The sequence below is a fragment of the Passer montanus genome, unplaced genomic scaffold (assembly GCF_014805655.1).
Source record: "Passer montanus isolate IOZ18808 unplaced genomic scaffold, ASM1480565v1 scaffold64, whole genome shotgun sequence".
Taxonomy (NCBI): domain Eukaryota; kingdom Metazoa; phylum Chordata; class Aves; order Passeriformes; family Passeridae; genus Passer; species Passer montanus.
Genome location: NW_024371482.1, coordinates 249,035 through 273,695, shown reverse-complemented (window position 1 = coordinate 273,695; position 24,661 = coordinate 249,035). Strand labels below are relative to the sequence as shown.

Below are 24,661 nucleotides of genomic sequence, written 5' to 3'. Positions count from 1 at the left end.
AAAGCAATAATATTTCAATCATTTCTTAAGGCCCAGAGGAACAAAGATTTACCTGGCATCTCACTGATCTCATCTCTACTAGTAATGCTGCAAACTGTAGAAAAAGGCTGCTCAAACCTGCCTACTTTGGCAATGCAGAAATTATAGCTGCAGGCAGGTCTAGGACAGATGTACTGGATACAACTGATGAATGCTTTTTTTTTTCCTTATTCCACAGTGCTTATTACATTGATGCTTTCAATTAATAAATCATTAATAAGCATGACTTTTACCCATAGATATTCATCAAATCAATCAACATTTAGCCAAATGGGAAAAATACATGATTTTAAGTCTTTGACTACATTATACAACGTGAGCTTGTACTAACCCTCAGATAAGGGCAATAAAAACACCCACGTTGTTTATTAAGGCTGCTTTCAAGCCATTTTCTCATCCTACAGGAAAAAAAAAAGCATATAAATTCCAAAATTTATATGCAAGGCAGGCTGGTACATTCATACACAACTGCACTAGAGAAACACACAGAGCTGGGAAGTGAAATTTCTACAAATTCCTTCACAAAGGTGACCCAAAGGCCAACTTATTGCTCACTTTAATTGCTTCCAGCACAGTGGGAATCTGTGCACATGGCAATACTGCAGTGCTAATGGAAATCAGTAAACAGGGTCACACGTGTCACAGGAGTTGCTTTTCATGCTCTAAAAAGATTTGTGGGTCCTGCTTTGCTGGTGCTGCCTGTGCTGGCTGGGTGTGCCCTGCACCTGCAGCTCCCAGGGTGCCCAGGGGAGCGCATCCCACTCAGAGCAAGCACACTGCTAAACTTGTTATCAACCAAATTAGAAAGTACAATAATTGCAGCAAGCTTCCCCCTGGGCCATCCTCTGCAGACTACAAAAGACTCTGAAGATCCTCGGAAGCAGCCCGTGTCTCCTGGGAAATGCCACTCATTAAAAAACAATTGTTTATCATTCAATTAAGGTACAGCAGGAGGTGAATGAGATAAATGAAGTATCTGACTCGACTGGAATCGTGTGCTGGGCCCAGGCCCTGTGAGACTCAGGCAGCTGGAGGGTTATTTTTGCACAAAACACATTTATGCAGTGGTTTTATGCCTTGAGACCAAAGATAACAAAGATATTAGTGCAAAGGGCTAGGAGGGAGGGAATGCAGGAGGTCCCCTCAGCCATTCTTTGCAGCCTGAGCAAGAAAATAAGAAAAGCAGGAGCAAAGAAAACAAAATAACAGCAGTAAATCTATACAATCTATAGAAAGAGAATGAAAAGCTCCAGCTGTTATTCCAGCCTTGGAGGGAGGCATCTCCTGGAGGTGTGAAAAGCAGAGGGAATTTGCTTTGCACAGTTTGGGGAGAGAATATCACCAGCTACTGCCAGAGTGACAGCCTGAGCCACGGGCAGGCACTGAAAGGGCACAAAGTGCTCACAGTGAAAGATCACTGCAGAAAAATGAGGAGGGAACAATGCTCAGCATCTTCTGGCTTTTTGAAATCAAACAAGAAATTTTACATCCTCACAGACACACAAAAAATTTAAATCAAATTTATGAATAATAGGTCTTTCTTTGAACTTCTGAAAAGTTCTTGAAACTTCTGAGCATATCAGCCTTAGAAGGAAGAATGAAAATAAGGATTTGAAATGAGAAATGAAGACAAGCTTGATGTTTGAATAATAAAACAAAATCCAGTGCCAAAGCTTGAGAAAAACAAGGAAATTTAATAGTTCTAACACTGTTCTTTGTCAAACACTAAACACTGAGGATTTGCATTTTCCAACTGCCATCTGGAATTATTATTTTTTAAAATTTAAATGCATCATGGAGAACTAAAACAAGACAGCTTATACCTTCATGTCCTCAGGCTTTTTTGTTCCTTTGTTTTCTTTTAAACAAGGAACGTTTACAGATAATGACTGGCTATGATTACTGAGAAATACATAAAGAAAACGAGTTTTTCAAAATGCCCCATCCAAATTCATTAGCAATTAGAACCTCCTCAAGTTTCCATTAGTCTGTCAAAACAAGAAATAATTTCATGGCAGCTGACTAAAATTCTTAAAGATTGTCACATTGATTGAATTTCAAAGTATAGACTTACAAATTCGTAGTCTCCATCCTGTGGTACTTTCCAATCAGATGAATTTTTTGTCTGGCCAGAAACATTCTTCCCAAAGCTATTGATTTGATTCTCCTTCTCCTTCTGTTCAAAATATTCAAGGAATGATGGTCTGGCTGGCTGCATTGTTTCATCCCTCCCTGGAAATATTAAAAATAAGAAAAAAATAGTTGTTTTGAAAAATACAATTTTGGTTATACAGCCCTACATCATACCCAGAAGTGATTTTATTTTTTTAGCACACACTAAATCACACAGCACTGCTAAAGTACTCCCTAAAATACAATTTTTTCAGCAGCTTTTCCATCATAAAACTGACGGCAGGGAGAGAAAAGTGGAGAAGGAAAGCTGGAAGCCCAGCACAGAGGTGATTACAGTGCTGGAGGCCTTGGCCTCTAGACCTGCAATCCACCCTTGCCAGCACACTCCAGGTAACCCACCCCATGCACTGAATGAGCAGCAGCTGGAGGGACAGGCTGGGCTCTGCACCCAGCCAGGCTCCCTGCACTGCAAAAGCAGCAAGCTCCAAAAATAAACAGTGCTGCTCTACAAGAAACTCACCTTTATGTGTGTGAACAGAACAGGACAAAAATGAGGATTTCAAAGACCACAAACACCTTATAAATACCACAGAATTTGTCTTGGGTAGAAGCAGTCAACTTTTCTATATTGTTTGGGTAGAAAGGTTTATTTAGCTTGGAAAATATTCTTTTAATAAATAGTCAGTAGGTGTTCAAGTTTACTGCCCTAGTTTTCCTTTTGTAAATTAGCTCTTCTGAACCAACTTTCTTAGTAGAAGAAAGGCTTAGACTTAGACTCAAACAAGCCAGATATACAGATTAACCATTCAGTTCTAGGCTGTAATTAAGAAACTTGGGGTAATAAGAAGTGGGAGGGTGGCTTCATTTGTAGGGTGATGACAGCACAATAAGGAAGGAAGTGATGAAACGTGAGAGGATGGAAATGCTAATTCCCAACACAGCAACAAAAAAAGCCCAAACATGAAGAAAACATGAAATTAAACTTCACAGCAAGTCAAGGTTACAAGGCTTCTCCAAGGGAAGATTTCTTCAGTAGTGCAACCAGTCCAGCACCAGATGCTGCCCAGGCTGTGCACACTTAAACTGGGCTGTCCTGAGTTTCAGCACAGCTAATTCCTTAGGAGTCTGAGCCCAAACTAAGAGGCAGGCTTGCACAGCAAATGTGCTTTAACAGGGCTGCAGCACAGCAGCATGAGAGCTGCAGGCACAGCTGAAGGCTGCTCCCAGCTCAGTGCCACTGCCCTGCTCCTGGTGATGAAATCACCAAAAACCTGTGAGCAGCATGGAGGCAAGCACTGTAACCACTAAATGGTTCTGCTCTGTAACACAAGGTTCTCTAAAATAAGTTACTCATCCTTGAAACATATGTTTTAGGTGATGCAGAAGCCATAATTTTCAGAAAGCAGGATCAGGACTGGAGTTAGCAGAAAATGGCATCAGAACAGCCTAAGTCTGGACTGCGGAAATAAGTTCAGTGCTGAATGCCATAAGTTTGAAATAAATATAATCTGTCAGGCAGGCAACCAACCAAGAGTTTAGAGCTTCAAACAGGCACACAGGGGATGTCCTGTGATGGGTTGGCAAGGTCTGTGTAATGCAGAGACTCTCCCACAAGAGCCTGTACAGAAGGCAGGCTGTCACAAAACAGTCCTCTCTAAGGACATTCAGCAGCACTTTCTTCTTGGAAAAATATTAGCTGCTCTGGAAACTCATTAAGATTTAATCACAGAATATTATTCTTGCATATAAAATTGCCACCCAGTGATCCAGAACTTCCCTGGCAGACTCTATCTGAACCTCAGAGAAGTGGATGAAGTCCTTGGTCAGCTACAAGATACTCTAGGAAATTATTTGTCTACAGACACGTTAAATACGGAACAAATTTCTACAAAGTATGAGAAATCTTGGCAGGATATTTGGGTTGTGATACTGAGGGAAGTGTGGTTCTGCACAGCCCTAAATGTCATGATGCATTTTGAAAAAGCCCTGCATCCTTCTGCCTCTCCAGGGCCAGCTAAAAGCTCAAGCATGAACTGAAGTGCTGATACTTTTGCACCATGACAACTGGAGCAAAGACAAATTATTATACCCCTGGCAGTAGTTCCCCCTTTTTAAAAAACAAAACTAAAAAACTCATCATACATAATTAGATCAAGAAAGACACCTTCAGACCAGCAGCGTGAAGGTCAGGCAGAGAACACGTCTGCGAAGTGGAGAACAGCTTTGCTGTTGGGAATAATTACTGAAATACAATCACAATCCAATTACTGCTGAGTGATAAAACATTTATTTAGAATGAAGTAAACACACCCCTTGTACTCTGCTGCAGCTCAGCCTGCTTGAAGCAGGAGGTAAGTTATTATGGACAATCATGGCAATGTTTAACACCAACTAATTTTGCAGAAAGAGAGGAATTCATAACTAGCCAGGCTAATCTATACACAGCTCACTGACAGCCAGCCTGGGTCTCAATAATTCAGACTTCCTAGAGGGAGAAAAAGAGAAAATCTAAATCATGTTTGTATTCTGTTTTGAAGATTACTGTTTGCAGCAGAAGAGACTGTGAAAGCAAATGTTTCACTCCAGTGACATTGACTTATTCAGTTCTTGTCTATTTACTTTCTAAAAAACTGTTCACTCAAAACAGAGCTTAATTCGGAGTGTCAGTTAAAAGAGCCATGCTCATTTCCTCACATCTTGTGTTTACCAAGAACTGCAGCACTTGCACTTGGCAGAAGAGATTTGCAGAGTCCCACCTCTCCAGTGTGCCCAGGTCCCACTGGAGGGCATCCCTTCCCTCCTGCATTCCACCTGCACCACACAGCTCAGGGCTGTTGGTGACAAAAGGAAGAACAGGGAAAATTATGTACCTATAGAGGATTTTCTTGCTGCCCTTGATGCCCCTGGCCATATTTAATTCTAACAGGGTTTCAGCTTTCCTAACCTGATCCCTGGCTGCTAGGACAATCTCTGTGAATTTCTCCCAGGCTACCCGTCCTTCCTTTTACTCTCTGTAGGCTTCCTTTTTGTGGCTGAGTTTGTCCAGGAGATCCTTGTTCATCCATGCAGCCCTCATGGCATTTTTGCCTGACTTCCCCACGGTCAGGATGCATTGCTCCTGAGCTTGGGAGGAAGTTAGCCTTGGATATGAACCAGTTTTTTGGGCCCCTTTTCCCTCCACGACTTTATCCCATGATACTCTACCAAGCTTATTCCTGAAGAGGCCAAAATCTGCTCTCCTGAAGTGCAGGGCAATGAACTTTCTGTGTGATCTCCTCACTCTCCCAGTGAGAGGACGGGGGAAATGAACTGCTGCAGAGGCTGAACAAAAGGAAGGAAGTTTCACAGCAAGGATGGTTGTGAAACAGAAGGGACTGATTTTGCAAGGCCTGGAGCAACCAGATCTGACTTTGCACTTGTCCCATTCCAGGGACAACTGCACACAGGGAATCAGCCTGATGAGCACCAGAGCTCCCTGCCCACCCAAGTGCTCCTGTGGCACGTGCTCTTCACACCCACCATCAGACACCTCTCACCCTGCAGCCACCTCAGGCCTTGCAAACACAAACAACATTTAGTCACCAATTTAAATATATTTAGTCACCAATTTAAGTACATTTAGTCATCAATTTTAGTACATTTCCACACATCAACATATAACACTGCATCTTAGCACTGCTTTGCTTTTTAACTGATATAAAGCAAAGCTAACTGACCAAAAAAACCAGGGAAAAAAAGAGATGGCAATATAAAAGGAGAAAGCTGTGATGCAGATCTAAGATATCTGAAATTTTAGTTGCTGCTATGATCTCTGTAGGGGTGTGGATGCAGCAAGATGGACAGAAATGCTCCTGGAGACAGAAAGACATTACACCAAATCAATTATCATCCCAGCACAACCAAACTTCTTTTCGTCAATCTTAGCACTTAACAGCAGTGTCATCTTTCCAAAGATGACCTCCTATTAATTCAACCCAAGAGTCACACCACTATATGTTTAAAATTTTGATAACAGGCAGCCAAAGACAAAAATCGATCCCTGCTATTTGCGGCAGCAGATGCTGCTGAAAGATGACACCGCACCAAATGCCTCCGTGCCAAAAAGCATTTAACTTCCTAGTTTTATAGGGTTAGGCTAAAATATGAACATTTGACAGAAAGTGAGATCACAACTGTGGTGGAGAAGAGCCTTTTATGAGAAGGTCACCCCGTGGTGAGAAGAAAGGCTTCACTGTTGCATCTATTTTGGAATCTAAAGAGTTGCTTGTAAGGATGAGCCATGAGAGCTCCCTGGAGCCATTAAAGGTCTATCATTTAGATATGCAGTCATCTTTTAGGAGCTATATTAATTACACAAATGGAACACCACAGCTCTGCTGGGGCTGGTCCAACTGACTGCAGAATTGCAGGTTCAGAGTGGCTGTGCCGAGCAGGGAGGGCTGCTCAGAGCTCAGCCTGCATTCTGTGAAGAGCAGAAGCCCTCCATGGAAAACTCACAGATGTTGGCTGGTTTTAAAATCATGCTTAAAAAGTATAAAAACATCAGTACTATTGTGTCTGAGAACAGAAAAAGGAGTGAAACTAGTGGGTCCAAAGGTAGAGAATGCTCTAAGTTGTGCAGAACAAATATCCCCATAAACTTGGATTTCTGTGTTATCCTTCAGCACTGGAAAGCAATGTCCAACTGCACGAGGCAGTGTGCAGGCTGGGACAATCCCTCTCCAAGCACAAACAGCCCAAAGACAACTGACAGGTACAGGCAAGGCTCTGCAAGAAGCCAGCACTTGGCTCCTCTCTTCTGCCAGGCAACAGCAAGGGCAACTTGTAAGGAAAAATCTGAACAACAGCCCACGCCTTTCCAAAAATGTCACCTGTCTGAATAGTTGAGGGAATGGAATAGGTCAGTCTTAGGGGCTGACTGCAGCACACAAACCACCTCACATGAAGCAAAAGATGACAAAGGAAGTGTGGAGAGCCTCCAAGTCATTTGCATTTCCATATGATGCTGCAGAGAAAGCAGAATGATAAAGAAGAAACAGCCCAGTCAATCAAACCAGCAAGAGATTTACTTTTCATATGCAGCAGTAAAGAATATCCATGAAACCAGATCATTTGCTATCATCTAGCCCCAGAAATCAAAAGACTCATTTCGTTGATTTTGCCAAATTAGCTCTCACAATCTGAAAATTTCGGAAGCTTACGAGCTTCAAAGGATGCTTTCAAAAAGAGGTATTTACAAAGACTTTCTCTCTATCTGAACAAGCTTGCTGAGCAATGAAACTAAAATTTCTGCTTTTCTCTAAAATTGTTCTTCTCTACTCAAACTTGACATCAGAAGAATCCTTGTTTTATTATTCTTTCCTCTTGAAAGGGACTGCTAAGGTCTACCTGGGGTGAATATTCTGGAGTTACAAAGCTTGTCATGAGAGGGAGAGTAAGACAACCTCAGGAACACATTTTGTGTGCACTTTACTCAAGGAAGTTTATACATTTAATACTCAAACACCTGTTCTTGAAGTCACAATTATTAGATTTCCTCCCTATACCACAAAAATTGGAGCTGGAGTTATGGCCAGGCGCAGTCAGGAGATAATGCTACAAATTAATTTACAATGAAGCTGACATAAATCAGCAACAATGAAGTGATCAATTACTACATTAGTGATTTTGAACTAAACCATGATCCTTGGTATATATATGTGCATTTGTCAAAAATTCAGAGGCTGCAACACAAGCTCTACTAAGCCTTAGTCCTCACTAGTCTCAGCAAGCTGCTGCTTTATATACAATTATGTAACTTTAAGACTGAAAATACATACTTAGGATGCACAAAAAAGTGCCTGATGGTCATGTGTAAGCAACACTTCATTAACATTAAATTTCAAATGGAACTGCAGTTTTCTTTGCTTTAGGCTATTTTTTAGAGATCACAGATGAACTTTAGCAGCTGGACAGCATAATCTGTACAGTCTGAAGAGGACTGAGTCATTTTAAGCAGCAGGGCAGAGAGATGTCAAATTATTCAACCAGAGCAAAAATTGCTCCATCCTTAATAAGTTCATCCCATGGCAAGAGGAGCTGAAATTTCCTCGCATTAAAAGCAGAACACGTAACACTTTTTGTCTCTTTATGAGGACAAGTCTCCCCATAATTATGGCCTATCTCAAATTAAATCAAACCAAAACACTCCCAACAGGTTCTGCTATTAATAAGAAACTCCTAAATGAACATAAAAATCAACCTATGAATGAATAAGGTGTGAAAGACATCTAAGGAGAAAAGCACCAACACTTACCCAAAGCTGTAACATCTATAGTGAGAACCCTTCCAAAAATAGGGGAGGAAATCCTCACAGTAATTGAAGGTGCTTAAGGTCAGGTTACCTCCTTTTATATCTCCTCTGCTTTAAATCTCAGACATGATTATAAATACAGAGCAGCTTTCTTCCTCCATCACAGATTTTCAGTGGCCACCTCACGTCTTTCCCCTCATTAGCCTGAATTGCTAATTTAGTCCAGCAGCCACTGCATGTGACAGGCAGCGAGATGTGAAGGCGCATCCAGAAAGAAGTGAACATTTCCTACTTTGCATCCTCTGGCTCAGCTCCTCATAAATCTTAATGAGAAACAACCTCATCAGCAGGGATGTAGTCTTCACATCCAGCACCTGTGGGTAAGAGCTCAGGCTCCCCAGATGGCACAGAACCAAGCAAGCACTTCCTAACTCCCTTTCTATTCATAAGCCAGAAACTCATTTGCTTATCTAGAGAGAACAGAAAACAACATTGCAATGAACATTTTTTTTCCCCTGAAGCTTGAAAATCTGCTGCTAGAAACAAATTTGGTTTTGAACTTCTGCAATGAAGGAATTTAAGAGTTTACAATTTTTCTTAGTTCCTGCTTAGGAGTAAGGCTTTCTGCAGGATTTATTTTGATCCAGTAGGGAGTGAGTTTATTCTTAGAAGAGACAGGTAGGCTCCAGATTGCCTGTATGTGCAAATGTACGAATGTGCATGGGACAGAGATGTACTTAGTAAGTGATTTACTACTACTCTGTCTCTTGGCTGAGTCTCCTGAAGCACACTGCCTCCTGCACCGTGCTCAGGACCCTGATAATCACATCTCCCATCTTCTCCAAAAAAATTGCTTCTGTCCAGAAAAAAAAAAATCCCCTACTTTCCAACTAAATACAGGAGTGCTCAATAATAAACTGTTAAAACCAGCAAAAATAGCTCTGTTAAACACATACATTCTCTTTCCAATTTCAGTATCTCTGACAAGATAAACAGAAAACTACTTTGTCTTAGCAATGAAGCTTTGTCAAATGTACAGGATAACCAAAGGCAGACAAGCATCCCCCTTAGATCCTGGATTAACTTCCCCTCATTCTCCAGCCTGCACAAAGCCAGTATTTCAATTACTGGGGCCAGTGCTCAAAAGGAAAAACAAAACACACAACAAAAACCCCACAACAAAATGACAGCACACACAACACCTCCCATCCCTCAGAAATGCTGTCTGCATGTTCACACACCTTCATACTCTTAAACAAATTTTGCTGGCCACTGTTTATGTCAAGCTTGCCAGCAAGGCTGCTATGAAAAGCCAAAAAGCAACAGAACATTTCTCTGTGCAGATCTGTATTCTCCACACCCCAAGAGTGGCAGTGGGATGATTCCTACAGTTCGAGAACAATTTAATCAATGTAGGAGTTTGTATCAGCAGCATGTTATTTAAATGCATTATAATGCTGGGAGTGTTTTATGGTTCAATTATGACTAAATGGAGCAATTTGCTTTAAACACAGGACTGCACCACTGGACATTAATAACACTAAGTAGTGGGAAGCTGCTGCAAAGAGCTATTGTTGTCCATGGAGAAAACCAGAGGCAAAATAAGAACTTTGGTCAGTATCTTTGACGCACACATGATGTAAATCCTGACAAGATGTGCAGTTATTCTCCACAGCAGCTGCATGAGCAATTTGGATAACGTGCCACTGCACTTTCCTGGACAACTAATGATATTATAGCTACCTCAGCTGTACACAGTAATACTTCAGTCAATTACAATATTAATGCAATCACATAATCCTTCTGCCAGCCATTCTCATTCTGCTGCTCACACTGCAGGTTTTTTACATTGCTTTATGTGAAAAATCTCAGGTTAATTCACGGGGAAAAAATGTTTCCTGAGTCTTGGCAGAAACATTTCTCTGGCTCAGGTTTAAGTGTCACCCACTGGATGTCTCACACAGCCACCGAGATGACAAGCTGACTCTGAATCATTTTTCAAATAGGAAATTGCCAAGTTTGCATCTTACCTCATTTAATTTGCTAATGAAGCCCAATTCCCCCTCAAAAGGGGAAATACTTTTTTAAAATGACACAACCATGCTTAGCAGTGTGGGCATAGTAAAAGCACAACAAAACCCAAGCCACCTCAAACTGTGTGAGAATGAAGCCTGGATTTTTTTATTTTGAACATTTACAAACTCTAAAGAATTTTTACCAGCACATTACATTATCAAGGCAGAGACAACAGTGTTATTAAAGCTTCTGGTCTCTTTCTGCACCAGACCCTGCACTGAATGTGTGCCACATGAACAAGAACCCCACAGCCACAATCCTTCCTTCCAGATTCCTCATTCATCTCAACCCCAGCACCAGCCAGCCCAACTCACACTGCTGCTGCCAGTTCTGCATTCCCCAATGTCATTCACCAATTATTTGATGCTTAAACAAGCAAGATGTACTTTAACAGAGAAAATAGGGCAGACTATAGTACTAGACAAACTAGATCCAATTTCACTTGGATCTGATCATATTGCAGTGTTCAAGGAAGGCAACATTATTATAAAATTATGTTCCACTCTTTAAATCAAAGAGACAAATTCATGCCAAGATTCCACTATCTAAACAAGTACAGCAAGTAAAGCAGAAAAAGGAAGAGTAAAAGCATAAAGAGTAAAACATGCTTCACTGTTTACTATCACTATATATTCTCTCATAGTAAAATTTAAAAAGGACATTTCCAGACATATTAACAGCTCAAAAGTTATTCCAGCTCTCAAGCACAATGGAAATGTCTGTTATCACAAATCATTGCTCATCTGTAGTTCTCCAGCTCCATTTAAAGTTTTCCTGGAATAGTTTAACTCAATCCATAAGTAATCTTTCAGCAATCGATTTAGAAGTAAAATGTGTCGCAGCACAATTTAGTATCTGCAGTCTCAGGCAATCACTTGAGTGCCTTCAGAATGTGTAACAGAATGTCACAGTGACATTTTTAATGATGCCTGACTATTTATATTGAGTGCCCAGAATAAAACCAAGCAAAGGAAAGAATTTAAGCAAACACAATTACAGCTCAATTGACTGCAAAACAAAACTTCCCCTACAATGTAAAATACTGGAATTTAAGATTCCTCTGAGCCTAGAAAGTCACAAACTGATTTATGCAAGAATCACTTTCAAGTCTACTGAAAGTTATTTGCACTTTCAAGGCTATTGGAAGTTGTTTGCTAGAGATTTCTAGGACAATCCTATCTATAAAACACTGAAATACAACACTTTACACACTTTTTACATTAAAAAGAAGTACAAGCAAACAAAAAACTCGTTAAGACACAGATTTATTTTTTTTAATTAGAAAGAAGGGCTAGAATACAACTTCAGAAACCTGCAGTTAAAAAGCCCAGGACACCTAGGGAAGCTATAATGCCATGTAGAAAAACAAACCAGAGGTTTTTTTTGACTTAAAAATAGGTTCTATTATGAGTCAAAAGACAAACTGCCAAAAAAAAATAGGTGTCTTTAAAAATGATTAAATGAAGCTCCTTAAAACTCAGTTGTTCTCAAACAGCATTATTATATTTATATGGAAGATTACAAAAAAGCACTTTCTCCAGAGGGTTCTGCAGCAGGGTGATGAGCTTTAGGGCTAAATGCATTTAACTGAATGTTATGAATATGTAAATGGCAAGCTAAAGAATGGAGCTGCAGGGAATTCTCACAAAGGGCAAGCTGCTCAGAGACACTGCCTTGCATCCCCAAAACAAACTGAGAAGTGCCCCGTGCAGCAGCCAGCATTTCAGAGTTACACCACCAAAGGAGGAGAACAGGGTGTTAAGATAAAGGTACTTTCATTAACATCAGATTTGCTGGAATGAAGCTACAAGCAGGCAAAATGCAGAATAACCTGCAAAATGCATTATTATAACTGCAGAGTGGGCTCACTGGGCAGCACTGTGCGAAGCCCATGGGCATGGAGTGGTCCCAGTGCCAGCCACCCCCTCCAGGGCTCCAAACACCTCCAGAGCTGCTGCAGCACCTCTGCCACAACCTGGCTGTGAACACCTTGCCCAGCAGCAGCTGAGGAGCAGGCAGTTTGTAAGGAGCCTGCAGGCTAAGGAGGGCTTAAAATAAAATCTCCACTTTGCAGCCAGGGGCTCTGGAGGTGCCAGAGCTTGTTGTGGAGCTCCCTCTTGAGGGTAGAGCTGCCCTGTGCTCCCTGTACCTCACTCTGCTCAAAACCTGAGCGTGTCCTTGCTAAGCAGACACTGTCAAAGGCATCTCCTCAAGCCTCGGAACAGCACTTCACACACAGACCAGGCGCTTTGAGTTACAAGCACTGCAGCCTTAAAAAGATAGTGAGAAGATAAGCACAAGTCAAACACAAGAGATAAATTCAAGAGGTGCTTTACTTCCACAGTGCTGGCAGTGCAGGAGCACCAGACAGCAAAACCTCTGATACTGTGAGCCATGAAATGGAACAATGCACACTGAGGATGAGAAACTACCAGTGCTGTCTGTTAGTAAAGAACCTGCAGCTTCACCAGGTTTATTTACTACTGTTGTGTCACTATCATATTTTCTGGAAAAACCCCCTTGCCAGGATTTTTCTCCTGGAAGCAGAGAAGCCTCAGAGAAAATGGAAAACAATATTATCTCGTTTGCTTCTCCTGTGTTTTGCTGCCTTGGAATGTGGTTGGAGATTGTTTATCCAGCAGGTGATTGTTTCATTGGTTTCTGGTGTGCATTATTTTCACTTATTGGCCAGTTGGGGCCAAGCTGTGTCAGACTCTGGAGAGTCACAAGTTTTTTATTAGTATCTTTTAGCCTTCTGTCTGTATCCTTTCTGTATTCTTTAGTACAGTTTAGTTTAGTATTCGTTAATATAATATATTATCATAAAATAATAAATTAGCCTTCTAAGAACATGGAGTCAGATGCATCATTCCTTCCTTCATCTGAGAACCCCACAAATACAAGACTGTTAAAATGTCCCTTTCTTTGGGTGACATTTTTGCTGCTCTAAGCCTCCATCCATCTCCTTGCTAGACCAGCCTTGTTCCACCACACCATTGTCTCTGCTGCCCCGAGCTGCTACATGGACTGACACCTCTGGGTTTTAATGAGCTGAATCATGTTTATCAAAGTTTGGAAAAAATCTTAAAAGGGATCCTGCTGAAATCTCCCTCTCAAACCCAACATTGTTTCACAAGCTTCAAAGGGCCCTGACAGGGAAGAAGCTTTCAGCACAGATATTCCTGAGGAAAGGCTTTTTCCAAACTCCTGTGAAGAACAGCTAAAGACTCAATATCAGATGGCCAAGGAAGGCTTTGGAAGCAGTGCCAGTGCCAAAGGAACAAGCCTTGCATGTGATGATCATACTTGAGTGCTGCTAAGCCCTCAGTCAGCACTTTCTCCAGTCCCTGAGCACACAAACATCCAGGCTGGCCACTGAGTCATCCCTGACTACCTCTGCCTCAGGACTGGGAGGTTAACTAAACAGTGGGAATGGATTTCTATGAAAACCCATAATCCAGAAAAATTCCTTTTCTTGTAGTCACACTTTTCTAGCAAGGCTCTCCCTGCCATTTTTTTAATCAAAGAAACATTTTCAACCCTTTTGCGGCTCAAGCTGTAAGACTTATCAGTCACATAATTTTAAATCTTGCATCCTCTGACAAGGCTTGTGGCTTTAGTAAGCTCTCCTGTTTTAGGGCAGCACGGATTTCAGCTTGAATGTCTGAAACAGCAGCACAGCTCACTGGGCTGTGCTCAGTGACTGCAGCAGCACAAAAGCAGCACACCACTCCAGAGATGCCAACCCCTCCCACGGCATGTCCTGCCATGAGGAAGCCTGCAATGTACTTGTCATTTCATAAATCTGTCTCTTCACTGAATGCATCACTCCTAAAACAGAGGAGTTACTGCTTTCAGAGGCCAGGTTACAGCCAGATCATCACCTAAAGCAACACACTTTTTGTGATTAACCCCTTGTTAGAGTTCTCCTCTACATTCCGTAAAAAATACAAAACCAGCAAAATAGAAGTGACACAAAACCACCCCAAACTACCAGCCAGAATCAGATCTTATTTGATTAACACAAAAGCTTGTGGAAATTGTGCACTTCAGCTATACCAAGTGCAAGACTACAAAGCATGGCTTGAAACTTGGGCCTAGAAAGGTTTCTCAGAGGGCACTGACCTAAGAGTTTTGGCTCCCTAATCCAAAAGACACAATAATCGACCAAAAATATCAAAGCAGGCTGGGAATACATATCATAGCCCACATGAAGCTTTGAGTAATACTCTAGAAGTCAGAGATGTTTCCTTACTTTTCATGGTGCCCTCCTCCTCTTCCTCCTTGGTGTTGATGACCATGGTGCCCAGCTGGGACTCCAGGGTGCCATCGTGCTCTATCATGGTGTTGGCTCCATCACTCATGGTGTTCACAGCTCTGATTGTGCCAGTTTCATCTCCACTCGCCCTCACCATGGTGCCCGAATCCGTCTCATCCTCCTCCTGTTCAAACATGCCACAAATACAGATTTTAGTGATGAAGTGCCATGAAGAATGTCTGTGTTTAAGGACACTGGCAAGTCACACTCATTCAGAGGTTTTTACAGACACACACAGAAGCAACGTTTGGTTTATGCACTTTGTTCTCTCCCTGTCATCTCCAAACAGGTAATGAAAACTAATGAATGCTTTTCTGCCAGCACAATAAGAGAACAGATAAATAATCAGCAGAAACTTCTCAGTGCAAGTTGTATCTCATTTCTGAGCTGGTGAAGTGTCTGTAAGAGTAGATTAGAGCACTCAATCAGTCATTAGTGTTTCTATTCATGCAGGCACTTCTGAGAGCTGACCCTAACCCAGTCTCCAGTGGTACAGCTCACTGAGGAGTCACCAGCTCTAAGTCTGGAGAGTATGTGGCACATTGAAAGAAAAGCCCCTCACCCTGTTTTTTTTCTATTTCTAACATTTAGGTAGTTTTACTCATTATAAACTTCAGGAGCACTGGAAAAAAAATTAACTACATTTGCAAATCTTTAAAAAGGATTCAAACAAATGCTCAAAGTTGGGTAACTTTTTAAAATGAAAATTACTTAAAGGGACTAATAACAAAAGTTGGAATTACTGCTGCCAAGGCTAGGAGACTGATTCTATAGGAAAACACAACCTCTTCAAACCAATTCTGGCAGAGCAACTTCCTGGCAGAGTTATGTTAGCCAAAGGTGGCAGTTCCATCAGGTGCTGTGTGCTTCACTAAGTGTGCATTGTGACTAGGACTTCATGAAGAACAGGGTCAAGATTTCCACAATCCACTTGGTTTTCTTCAAAATGTGGACCAGCTATCCAGCTGCAGGATCAGAAGTCCCTTTCTAGGTTTACAAAAGAGTTTCCAGGCATCTCACCTTAGATGAGATGCTCCTGTTTTGTTCTCAGGATGAAGTTCACATTCTTTACGTGACCATGGCCTTACTGATCTGTGTTAGTGTTAGAAGGAAAGCACACAGCTGTGGCACATCAAGCTGTAACACTCCATTTCAATGTCATGGAAAGAGAGAAGTCACCTCTCCATGTGCTGGTGCTCCCAGCAGCATTTTACCTATTGCGTCAAGAGTGTCTATAAAATTTACTCCCCAACCTCAAAACCAATAGCAAAAGAGAAGAAAACTACACAAGATGCTAATAGAGGAGAATTAATTTTGTGTGGAGTTGAGTGGATGAGAGGAAGTAATAAATTTGTTAGCTACACATCATTTAACAAAGGACTGCATCAGAAGTTTTCACATCACTTGGGAAGTGTTTGGGAAGCTTTTCTGCTAGCAGACACGGAGCAGAGAAGCTTCAGGAAAACACACACACCAACAGAGAGGACTCAACTCCACCACACAGACACCACCTCTCAGCACTGTGACCCCAGATCAGTCAGAAATGAAAAAGGGATGGCAAAGACAAAACTCAGGGTAGGAACAGTACTCGTAGAATTGACATCATGGCAACGTGACCAATAAAGTTACTTCCACACTGAATAAATACCCAGTCCTGGACTGCAAAACCAATGCACAATGTGCTCAGCACAGACACTGTGGACCATGCTGCCCGAGTGTCAGCCCTGAGCAGGGCTGGCATACAATGCCTTGTGCTGCCCATTTCATTTACTCAGGCTGAAGCAGGCAGAGGCTCAAAAACCAGCTTTCAACATGCTTCCCAAATCCACATGCTGTAACCACTGAAACAAAGAGCCAAACTGGAATTCACAGCAAGCCCTGAACACTTCCCATGCCCTCACCTCAGGCTTCTGTCGGTTGCTCTTGTGTAGAAGAAAGTTTCTATAAGGGATGTTCTAAAGCACAACAGTAAAACAACACAACAGACTTATATCACAGTGCATCAGAGATTATATTATTATTTTGTACAAGGAGAGAAGTCTAAGACCTGAATCTACAATGAAAACATTCTCACTGCTGCATAAATAATATAATCCAACTGGGAAAATGAATCAAGTCTTCTGCATACAGCACTTTGTAGCCCAGCCTCAAGCTACACTGTAAGGTGAACAATACCCCACACATGCTGCCTGTCCCACTCAAATACAGCTTGAGCAGGGACCAAGCATCAGGTTACACAGTCATAAAGTAGAAAACTCCAGAACTAAGTCAAATCCACTGGCAATTGGACAAAATATTGCAAAACCAAAACCTGAAGCAGTTAAGCCTTATGAAAGGAGCGAGAGTTTGGACTTTGCCCACTGCTGCTATTAAATACTCACTGAATTTTCTTCATCCTCTTGATCGAGTTCACGCTGCTGTGCCTCTTGGCGTTTCAGCTTGATGTCCATTGCTTCATTAATCAGGTCTCTCAGAATTGATACTCCTTTGGCACTTTTAACAAATGGATGCTGAGGAATATTTTAAAAACAAATAAGCACTCCATCCAAAGCAGGAGAGAACAGTAAAACACTATTACTATGGCCTACTTCAAATCAAATTAAGGTTTAACTCGAAACATTACTAAAATAAAGATCCAGTCCTTCTGTTTGGCACAGGAGGGAGAACTTCCACCCTCCAAACAAGATCAAGCTCCAAGGGCACAACTGATGTGAGACCTTGGGCTCATTCACTACCCACAGCTTTACTCACTTCTTTCTTTCCTTAGCTCAGCTGTCAAGAACCAATTACACAGACCATTACCATGCCTGGAACATTCTGAGCAACCACTTACACTTAGCCTGCCCTGTTTTGTGTTGTAAGAGACACTTTCTTGGCAGTGCTAGTGGGAATTTGAAAGTAAAACAACAAATCCAAACCAAACAAAACCAGCAAACCAACAACAAACTCTGAAAGCCAAAACAACAAAAACAACTCAGAGAAGACAAAGGAAGTTGAAGTCAGACTGGTTCTTAGAGAAGAACTGAGAAGTTGAAGTTGTGTGAAATTTTTCATAATGAGTTACTAAAAAGTAAAATCTGCAGTGAGCAGGAGCAGCAAGAAACGAAACCAACATCTCAAGAGGCACAGAGCACAGCCTAGCCTGGGCAAGCCTGCCCCAGAGCTTATGCTGTCCCAAGAAAAGCAGACCTGCAGCAGCTGTGTGGCAGTGGCCCTCTGCTCCGGGCTCTTCACAAGACACTGCTTCACAAAGTCTGTAAAACTGTCCGACCACAGCTCCGGTTTCCGGAACGTTGGAGGTGGATTGGTAGGAATCATGAAAATGGCCTGAAAGCAGAAGAATATTTCAGATTTCCACAACACAGCTTAAAACCAACAATTCAACATAAATACACCCAAACACTCACTGGTACTAAAGAACAGTGGACTTTTCCAGGTGCTGCCTCTGAGGAGTTTGTGCCAACTTTACACACAAATCTGCTCACAGGGATGAAGCAGCAGGAAAACAGACTTTTCTCACTAGGTGCTCAGCTGGCTGAGCCATTATGTGCCCCAAAAGTGTGAATCTGACATTTTTCAGTCCCTAAAATTTGTGCTTGCATTAAAAATGAAGAAAAAAAAAATCCACTTTGGATAATCCAGCTGAAAATATCCTTCACATCCAACACAGAGCACCAGCTATGTCTTAACAGAAGAGAATTGTGATTTTTTTATTCCTATGCAGATTCTTCTTCACAAAGACCTGTTTTTCATTTAACCAACAGTACAAAGAACTGACAGAAAACAACTTGTTCTATAGATTAAAAACAAGATTGCATGCTGATATATAATTCAGCCAGCTATGATATCAAACCTTTATATAAAGCAATACATTTAAGGCCACAGTCCTTACCCTCATGGGATGAATATCTGCATATGGTGGCTTTCCTTCAGCCATTTCTATTGCAGTGATTCCCAGGGACCAGATGTCTGCCACACAATTATACCCAATTTCCTGAATCACTTCTGGAGCCATCCAGAACGGGGTCCCTATGACTGTGTTCCGCTTTGCCATGGTGTCCTGAGCAGAAAAGGATAAAGATCCAGACAATGGCAACTGTATTAGCCACAAACAGTCATTAATGATTAATCATCATTAATTATCACCTTAATTATCTTGCACGCATGCAGATTATTAGACTCAGCAAGACTAGAATACAGAAGTCTGCAAAGATCAATTAAAATGTGCTCAGTGAACTTAAAAGTATACTAAAAAAAGCAGCAAATGCTATTGCAAACCATTACTTAGTTGTAACAGCTTCCACAGAGGAATATCTGCTCTAATCTGCTGCTGGTTTAGCATCTCATGTTGATGCAAAGTGCTGAAAACCAGCTATGAACAATTTGTCCAGCTGCACAGTCCCATCACACACACAGGTTAAAAAGATAAACTGAAATGTTTTTAGCTTTTACTTACTGTAAGTTGTCCTGCCACTCCAAAATCAGCAAGTTTAGCATGTCCCTCTGTATTTAGCAATATATTTCCAGCTTTGATGTCCCTGTGTATTTTCCTCATAAAATGCAGGTACTCGAGTCCTTTCAGAGTTGATTGCACTATTGTAGCAATTTCCTCCTCTGTGAGCTGGAGAAAGGGAGAGTTACTGCCAACATACCAGTGGCTGAGACACAGCTCTATTGTGCTTTGGTCTGTATTTTACTGAGATTCACTAATTGCCACTTAATTGCCTTCACTAAAGGTGGCCATACCGATGGGGAATTAGTGATTTACAGAATTATGTAGCAGAATTAGATCACAACCAGCAAACATAAACACACCATCTCATTTAGTATGCCATAACCTTTTCTCAACTAGTAATTCTTATCCTGCTATAACCAAAGTAAGGTAAAGTAGAGTCTTACTTGGAATCAATCTGGGTTTTCAAGAAAACCAACACACCAATTAAATTGTCCAGATAACCAAAACTCAATGTAATCAGTTTTCTTGTTTTCAGAGTAACAAAGAACCTGCATCTCAAATTATGGCCAATGGTTGTGTCAGGCACTGAACACTGAGAATTTTGCCCTAACTACTCAGCTTCCCTGAGCTGCTGGACACCCACACTCCCACCCATGCCCTCAAAGGAGAAAGGACGCACGTACAGTTTTATTTCGTAACCGAATAATGTCAGACACAGATCCAGCACCACAGTATTCCATCACTATCCACAGGTCTGTGTTCTTAAAATAGCTGCCGTAGTATTTCACCACATGAGGACTAGGAAAGAAGAAGGATAAAACAAAGGGTCAAACACCAGGAGCCAGCATCACTGAATAAGCACAGTACACTGCAGAGACCCTAAGTACATTTTAGAAACTCGGTGCTGAAGTGCCACTGAAACCCAGAGCAGAAGATTCCAGAACACACTGAATTCTGCACAGGGCTCCCCGGTCCTGCCAAGCCTGTTCCCACAGCAGGGCTCACATGACCTGCCAGTAAGTCACTCCAGGGAGCTGAACTGTCCAGCAAATCCCACGGAAACAAGGGGGATTAGCCTTCAGTCTGAACCAGGTTACAGCAGGGTCAGTGCTGGGGCAGGACAAGGAATGGGAAACAGGCCACAGCAGCCCCTGGTAAAGGTGCTGCAAAACATTTCCAAACAAGCAGAAATAATAAATAAAGCCCACAATTTGCTGGAAAATAGCTATCATGCTCATTTAGACAAATGTTCCTCCACTACCACATGAACCTACTTGTCTCTTTGATTTAGTCCAGGATATATTTTAGGATCTTAGCATAACCTAAGACTCTGTCTCAGTCAGCAATCTGGTTGCCCAAATAGCAAACAACCCAGTAAAGTACACTGCTCAGAAAAACCATGTGTCCTCTGGAAAAGATACAGCAGAAACTAACAGAAAGACTGTCTCTGATTTGCTGGGAATGGAGCTAAGGAACAAAAGTGTGTTTAATCTATTCTCTGCTGATCATTTTCTAATGAAAAAGCTTTAAAACTAGCGAGTCAGTCACACTGCACAGTGTCCTTTAATGCTTACATAGAAAATGTGATGCTCCAGTGATTCACTCCCTCTGCTGTTCACAACTCTGAGGTCTCACTTTAGGCCTCACAATACTAATATTTAATTTAAGAGAAAGTAGTAATGCATTTCAAGTTACACAGTAAGATTTTTCAGGAACAATTTCAAGATACACTCTGCTGCCTGCCCCTAAGTCATCTTCATTTAACTACAGTGAGAGTGGAATGCAATAGAGTAAGTGACTGGGACCACAGTTTTATACTGCTCATGTAATTTATTTTAAATGGCTTTCCATGCAGAAAGTCCTTTAAAGTAGTGTTTCCTAAGGCCAAATTCACAACACCAGAAGAAATGAGTGTATTTTAAACCTTCACCCTTGGACTTTGAGTGGGTCTTCCCTACCCACAAGCAGCTCTTCACTGGCCAAGTCACTGCAGCATCTCTTCCTATAAAAACATGCACAAAGGGCAACAAGAACCATCAGGCCACAGAGCTGCCAGCAGGTTCTTCAGGGGATGCTCAGACCAGCAGACAGCTTGCACTGCAGCAGAGCTGCAGAGGCAGGACAGCAGCAGGAAGGACAGCCCTGCCACAGGAGCAGGGGACAGCAGGGAGGCTGTGCACACGCAAGAGCAGCCATGCATTAGCGCCTCTCATCCACGTGCCCTTTAAAAAGGAAATAAAAAACCTCCTTCTAACAGTTCTCTAGGCCTTGCTGGGAAGCCACCGCCACCCCTGTGGGCAGGGCAGCTCTGCTCAGCACACAATCCAGGAATTATGCCAGAACTTGACGATATGATTTAAACACATTTGAATGCACCACAGTACTCAGGACTATATTGTGATCCTGTTTAGATTTCTACGGTTTGTGCAGCTCCTGGCACAGAGCATCATGTTAAGACGATGGAAAAAGGTGCTTCTTTGGTCTTTCTCTTTGTGGCAGGTGTAAAAATCCTGTTATTGGACACTCCCACTGTCCAAGGAGTGAGGGTGGCCGGGCAGGAGGCAGCGGCTGCTCGCAGGGCTGGCTCTGGGCTGCAGCCACTGCAGGGTTACTCAGCTCAGTGCCCTCTCCTGCTGCAAGCCACCTCTGCTGTCTCACCTCTGCATACCCCAGTGGTCAGCTGAGGGGACTCAGGTGATACCAGGTAACTTGACTGTACCAGTCCAGCCTTTTAAAAAAGCATTTAAGGCAACACCACGGCTCTTATTTGATTAAATGCCAGGTCGCTGGTGATGCTCTTCCTTGCATGCCAATAAAGGGTTTTGCAGCACACACTCACCTGTCACATTGTTGCATTATGGATATTTCCTTGATGATTTCTTGCAGGTCAGATTCCACAGGAACTTGTTTAATTGCAACAACTTGACCTGTTTCTTTATGGATGGCTTTGAACACGCTGCCATAAGAACTAGAAAACAAAACATTAAACAAATACTGAATATAGTAATGTTTTAAAAAATGCACATTATGGTTTTGCTTTCTGTGAGTGTAACCATCAGGTAAAACATTAACTATCCTTTTATTAAAAATATCTTGTATTTTAATGTAAATAATCAGCCCACTAACTTTTAAATACTGTAATAAAAATAAGTCAGCAAACTTAGACAGTGAGGAAAGAGCACACCATCATTGCACTGACCATAGCTTTGGAATGGCCTTTCACACAAATTCAACACCTAAAACTTCTCTTTTTCCAGCACAGAGTACCAGCTGAGCACCAGTAAGAATTACAACTCTGGTCAGAGAGGTTTGCTTGTTCCTGTCAGATATTATCACTCTTATTTCCAGCTTCTTTACCTACAGCAGCCAGGCAGATTTACAACTCAGTCTTTTCAAACTGCTTAAGGCAGTGAACATGTCACTCCAGGAGCGTTCCCATGCTGCTCTGCCTCACCAAAGGGCACAGCATCACAAGTTCACTTCCACCAGGCAGATCTTCCTCAAGAGGCACCAGGGATGAAGCACAAAATCTCTTGAGTTCCCACAGGATTCTACCAACTCCAGGCTGGGATTTTTCACAAAGTTTTAAGCTCTCTACTGCTGACCCATAACCTGCTATTTGGATTAAGCTCCTGGGAATCAAATCCTTTATTCTGTTATTAACCAAACAATGTCACTATGTCAGTAGCTACCTTTCAGAAACAGGACCATGACAAAAGTGAAACATCAGAGTCCACTGAACACACCTCTGTTACACAGATGTGTTTTCCTAGAAAAATGTACACTGGGCCCACTGGAACACAACACATACCCTTCTCCAAGCTTCTCCAGGACATCAAATACTTCTTCAGGCTGTTTGGTTAAACTGTCTTCATCTAACTTCTTCAGCTGCCTGTATAGGTAAGAAGAGAGAAATTATTACATTTAATTTTATGGCAGTTTGGGCTGTGCTGAAACAGAAGAATAAATAGCACCACTTAACCATACAAAGGGCTTGGCATGAAGTAAATTGATTATGAAATAAGTTTATTTCACCTGATGAGGAGACTGAATATCATTAGCATCCAATAGCAAAAAAGGACTGGAAACTACAAAGAGTAGAATGTGAGCAGGCACACAAATCTACAGCTCCTCTTGGCAGAAATCAGAATCTCTGTGCTGGTGGTCACATTCTCAGTGTGGCACAGCCTTGAAGCCATTGCACATATCTGCTGAATTTCAATATCTGGAATGGAAGGATACCTACCAAAAAAGGGAACATCATCTTCCCTGATGCTTAGAGTTTATGTGGAATACATTTGTTGGGAGGCAGGAGGCAATACTGCTCTCGCCTGTGCATTTTTAACATCGAAACTTCAGATCTTAACTTCATGGGCCTGGACATATACTAGGAAAATTCTATCAGCAAAAAGGAAACTGTATCTGACTCTCGGAATCCTAATGCTATCCCTCTTAAAGTACTGCTAGTAAGAGTCAGCTGAAATAATTTCTAGGAATAAAAACCTGCCACGTGCTGTGATTCTTCATGTGCCCCCCCTTTCCCCCAGTACAGCTTTTAGGGAGATCCTGTACACAAAGCAACAAGAAGCTCAATCATATTTATTTAAGTCTACACTGGAGAGCTGTTCACCAAACCTCCTGAAACAGCTAAGGACTACATAACAAAAAGGTCTGAAAACAGTATTTTATTGTCAGTGGTAAGAGTATCCAACAGCCCACAAACAAGTGCTCTTTCATTTTCATGTGAACTAAAAAAAAACTGAAACAACAATAAACAAAAACAAAAACCAGCCAACAAAACCCCCTCCAAACTCCCTAAACCAGCTCATTCAAGTTTTTAAAAGCAGAAACTTAAAAAAGTCTCAGAGTTTTTAGCACTGACTGGTGTTTAAAGTAAAACACTCATGGTTGCCTGCAACTGTGAATTACTCCTGAAAGCTCTTACTAAAGCTTTTGCTAAAGATCAGGACTCCAGTTACAGGAATAGTAATTTTTATACTAAATATATAACTTTTTTACCCAATTTCTTCAGAAATAGAATGAAAAACCATTCATTGATCCCTGGCTATTATGTTTATGTACAAAAGCCACACGGGAGGAGCAGCTCACACATGGAGCACATACAATGGCTTCCTGAAGCAGAGGAAACATTATATAGAAGCAAACTCAGGAAGTGGTGAAATACTGAAAGTAGCTGCTAGCTTCCCTGCTCAGATAAGCATTAAACAGAAATTACTTGTCCCTGTGAAAATGGAGAGAGAAGAAGGTGTGGGAAAAGGGGAAAAGCAAGTAATACATGCACCAGAAAACACATAAGGCACCATTTCCAAGGAGCCCAAAATGTGGT

General features: G+C 41.7%; 1 protein-coding gene across 2 annotated transcripts in view; it reads right to left on the bottom strand.

The window, feature by feature from the left end:
• Nucleotides 1–24,661, bottom strand: part of STK4 (serine/threonine kinase 4) — a 46,799-nt gene that overhangs the window by 21,044 nt on the left and 1,094 nt on the right. The window contains exons 2-11 of one of the 2 annotated variants that reach the window (XM_039728092.1): nucleotides 23,126–23,206; nucleotides 22,154–22,282; nucleotides 19,998–20,112; nucleotides 19,315–19,479; nucleotides 18,751–18,918; nucleotides 18,048–18,185; nucleotides 17,240–17,368; nucleotides 16,760–16,813; nucleotides 14,796–14,982; nucleotides 2,114–2,271 (exon numbers count right to left, since the gene is read on the bottom strand). In XM_039728092.1, coding sequence (XP_039584026.1) covers nucleotides 2,114–2,271; nucleotides 14,796–14,982; nucleotides 16,760–16,813; nucleotides 17,240–17,368; nucleotides 18,048–18,185; nucleotides 18,751–18,918; nucleotides 19,315–19,479; nucleotides 19,998–20,112; nucleotides 22,154–22,282; nucleotides 23,126–23,206 — 1,324 coding nt within the window. The remainder of the gene's footprint in view (nucleotides 1–2,113; nucleotides 2,272–14,795; nucleotides 14,983–16,759; nucleotides 16,814–17,239; nucleotides 17,369–18,047; nucleotides 18,186–18,750; nucleotides 18,919–19,314; nucleotides 19,480–19,997; nucleotides 20,113–22,153; nucleotides 22,283–23,125; nucleotides 23,207–24,661) is intronic. The other variant, XM_039728093.1, reaches the window with a different exon arrangement.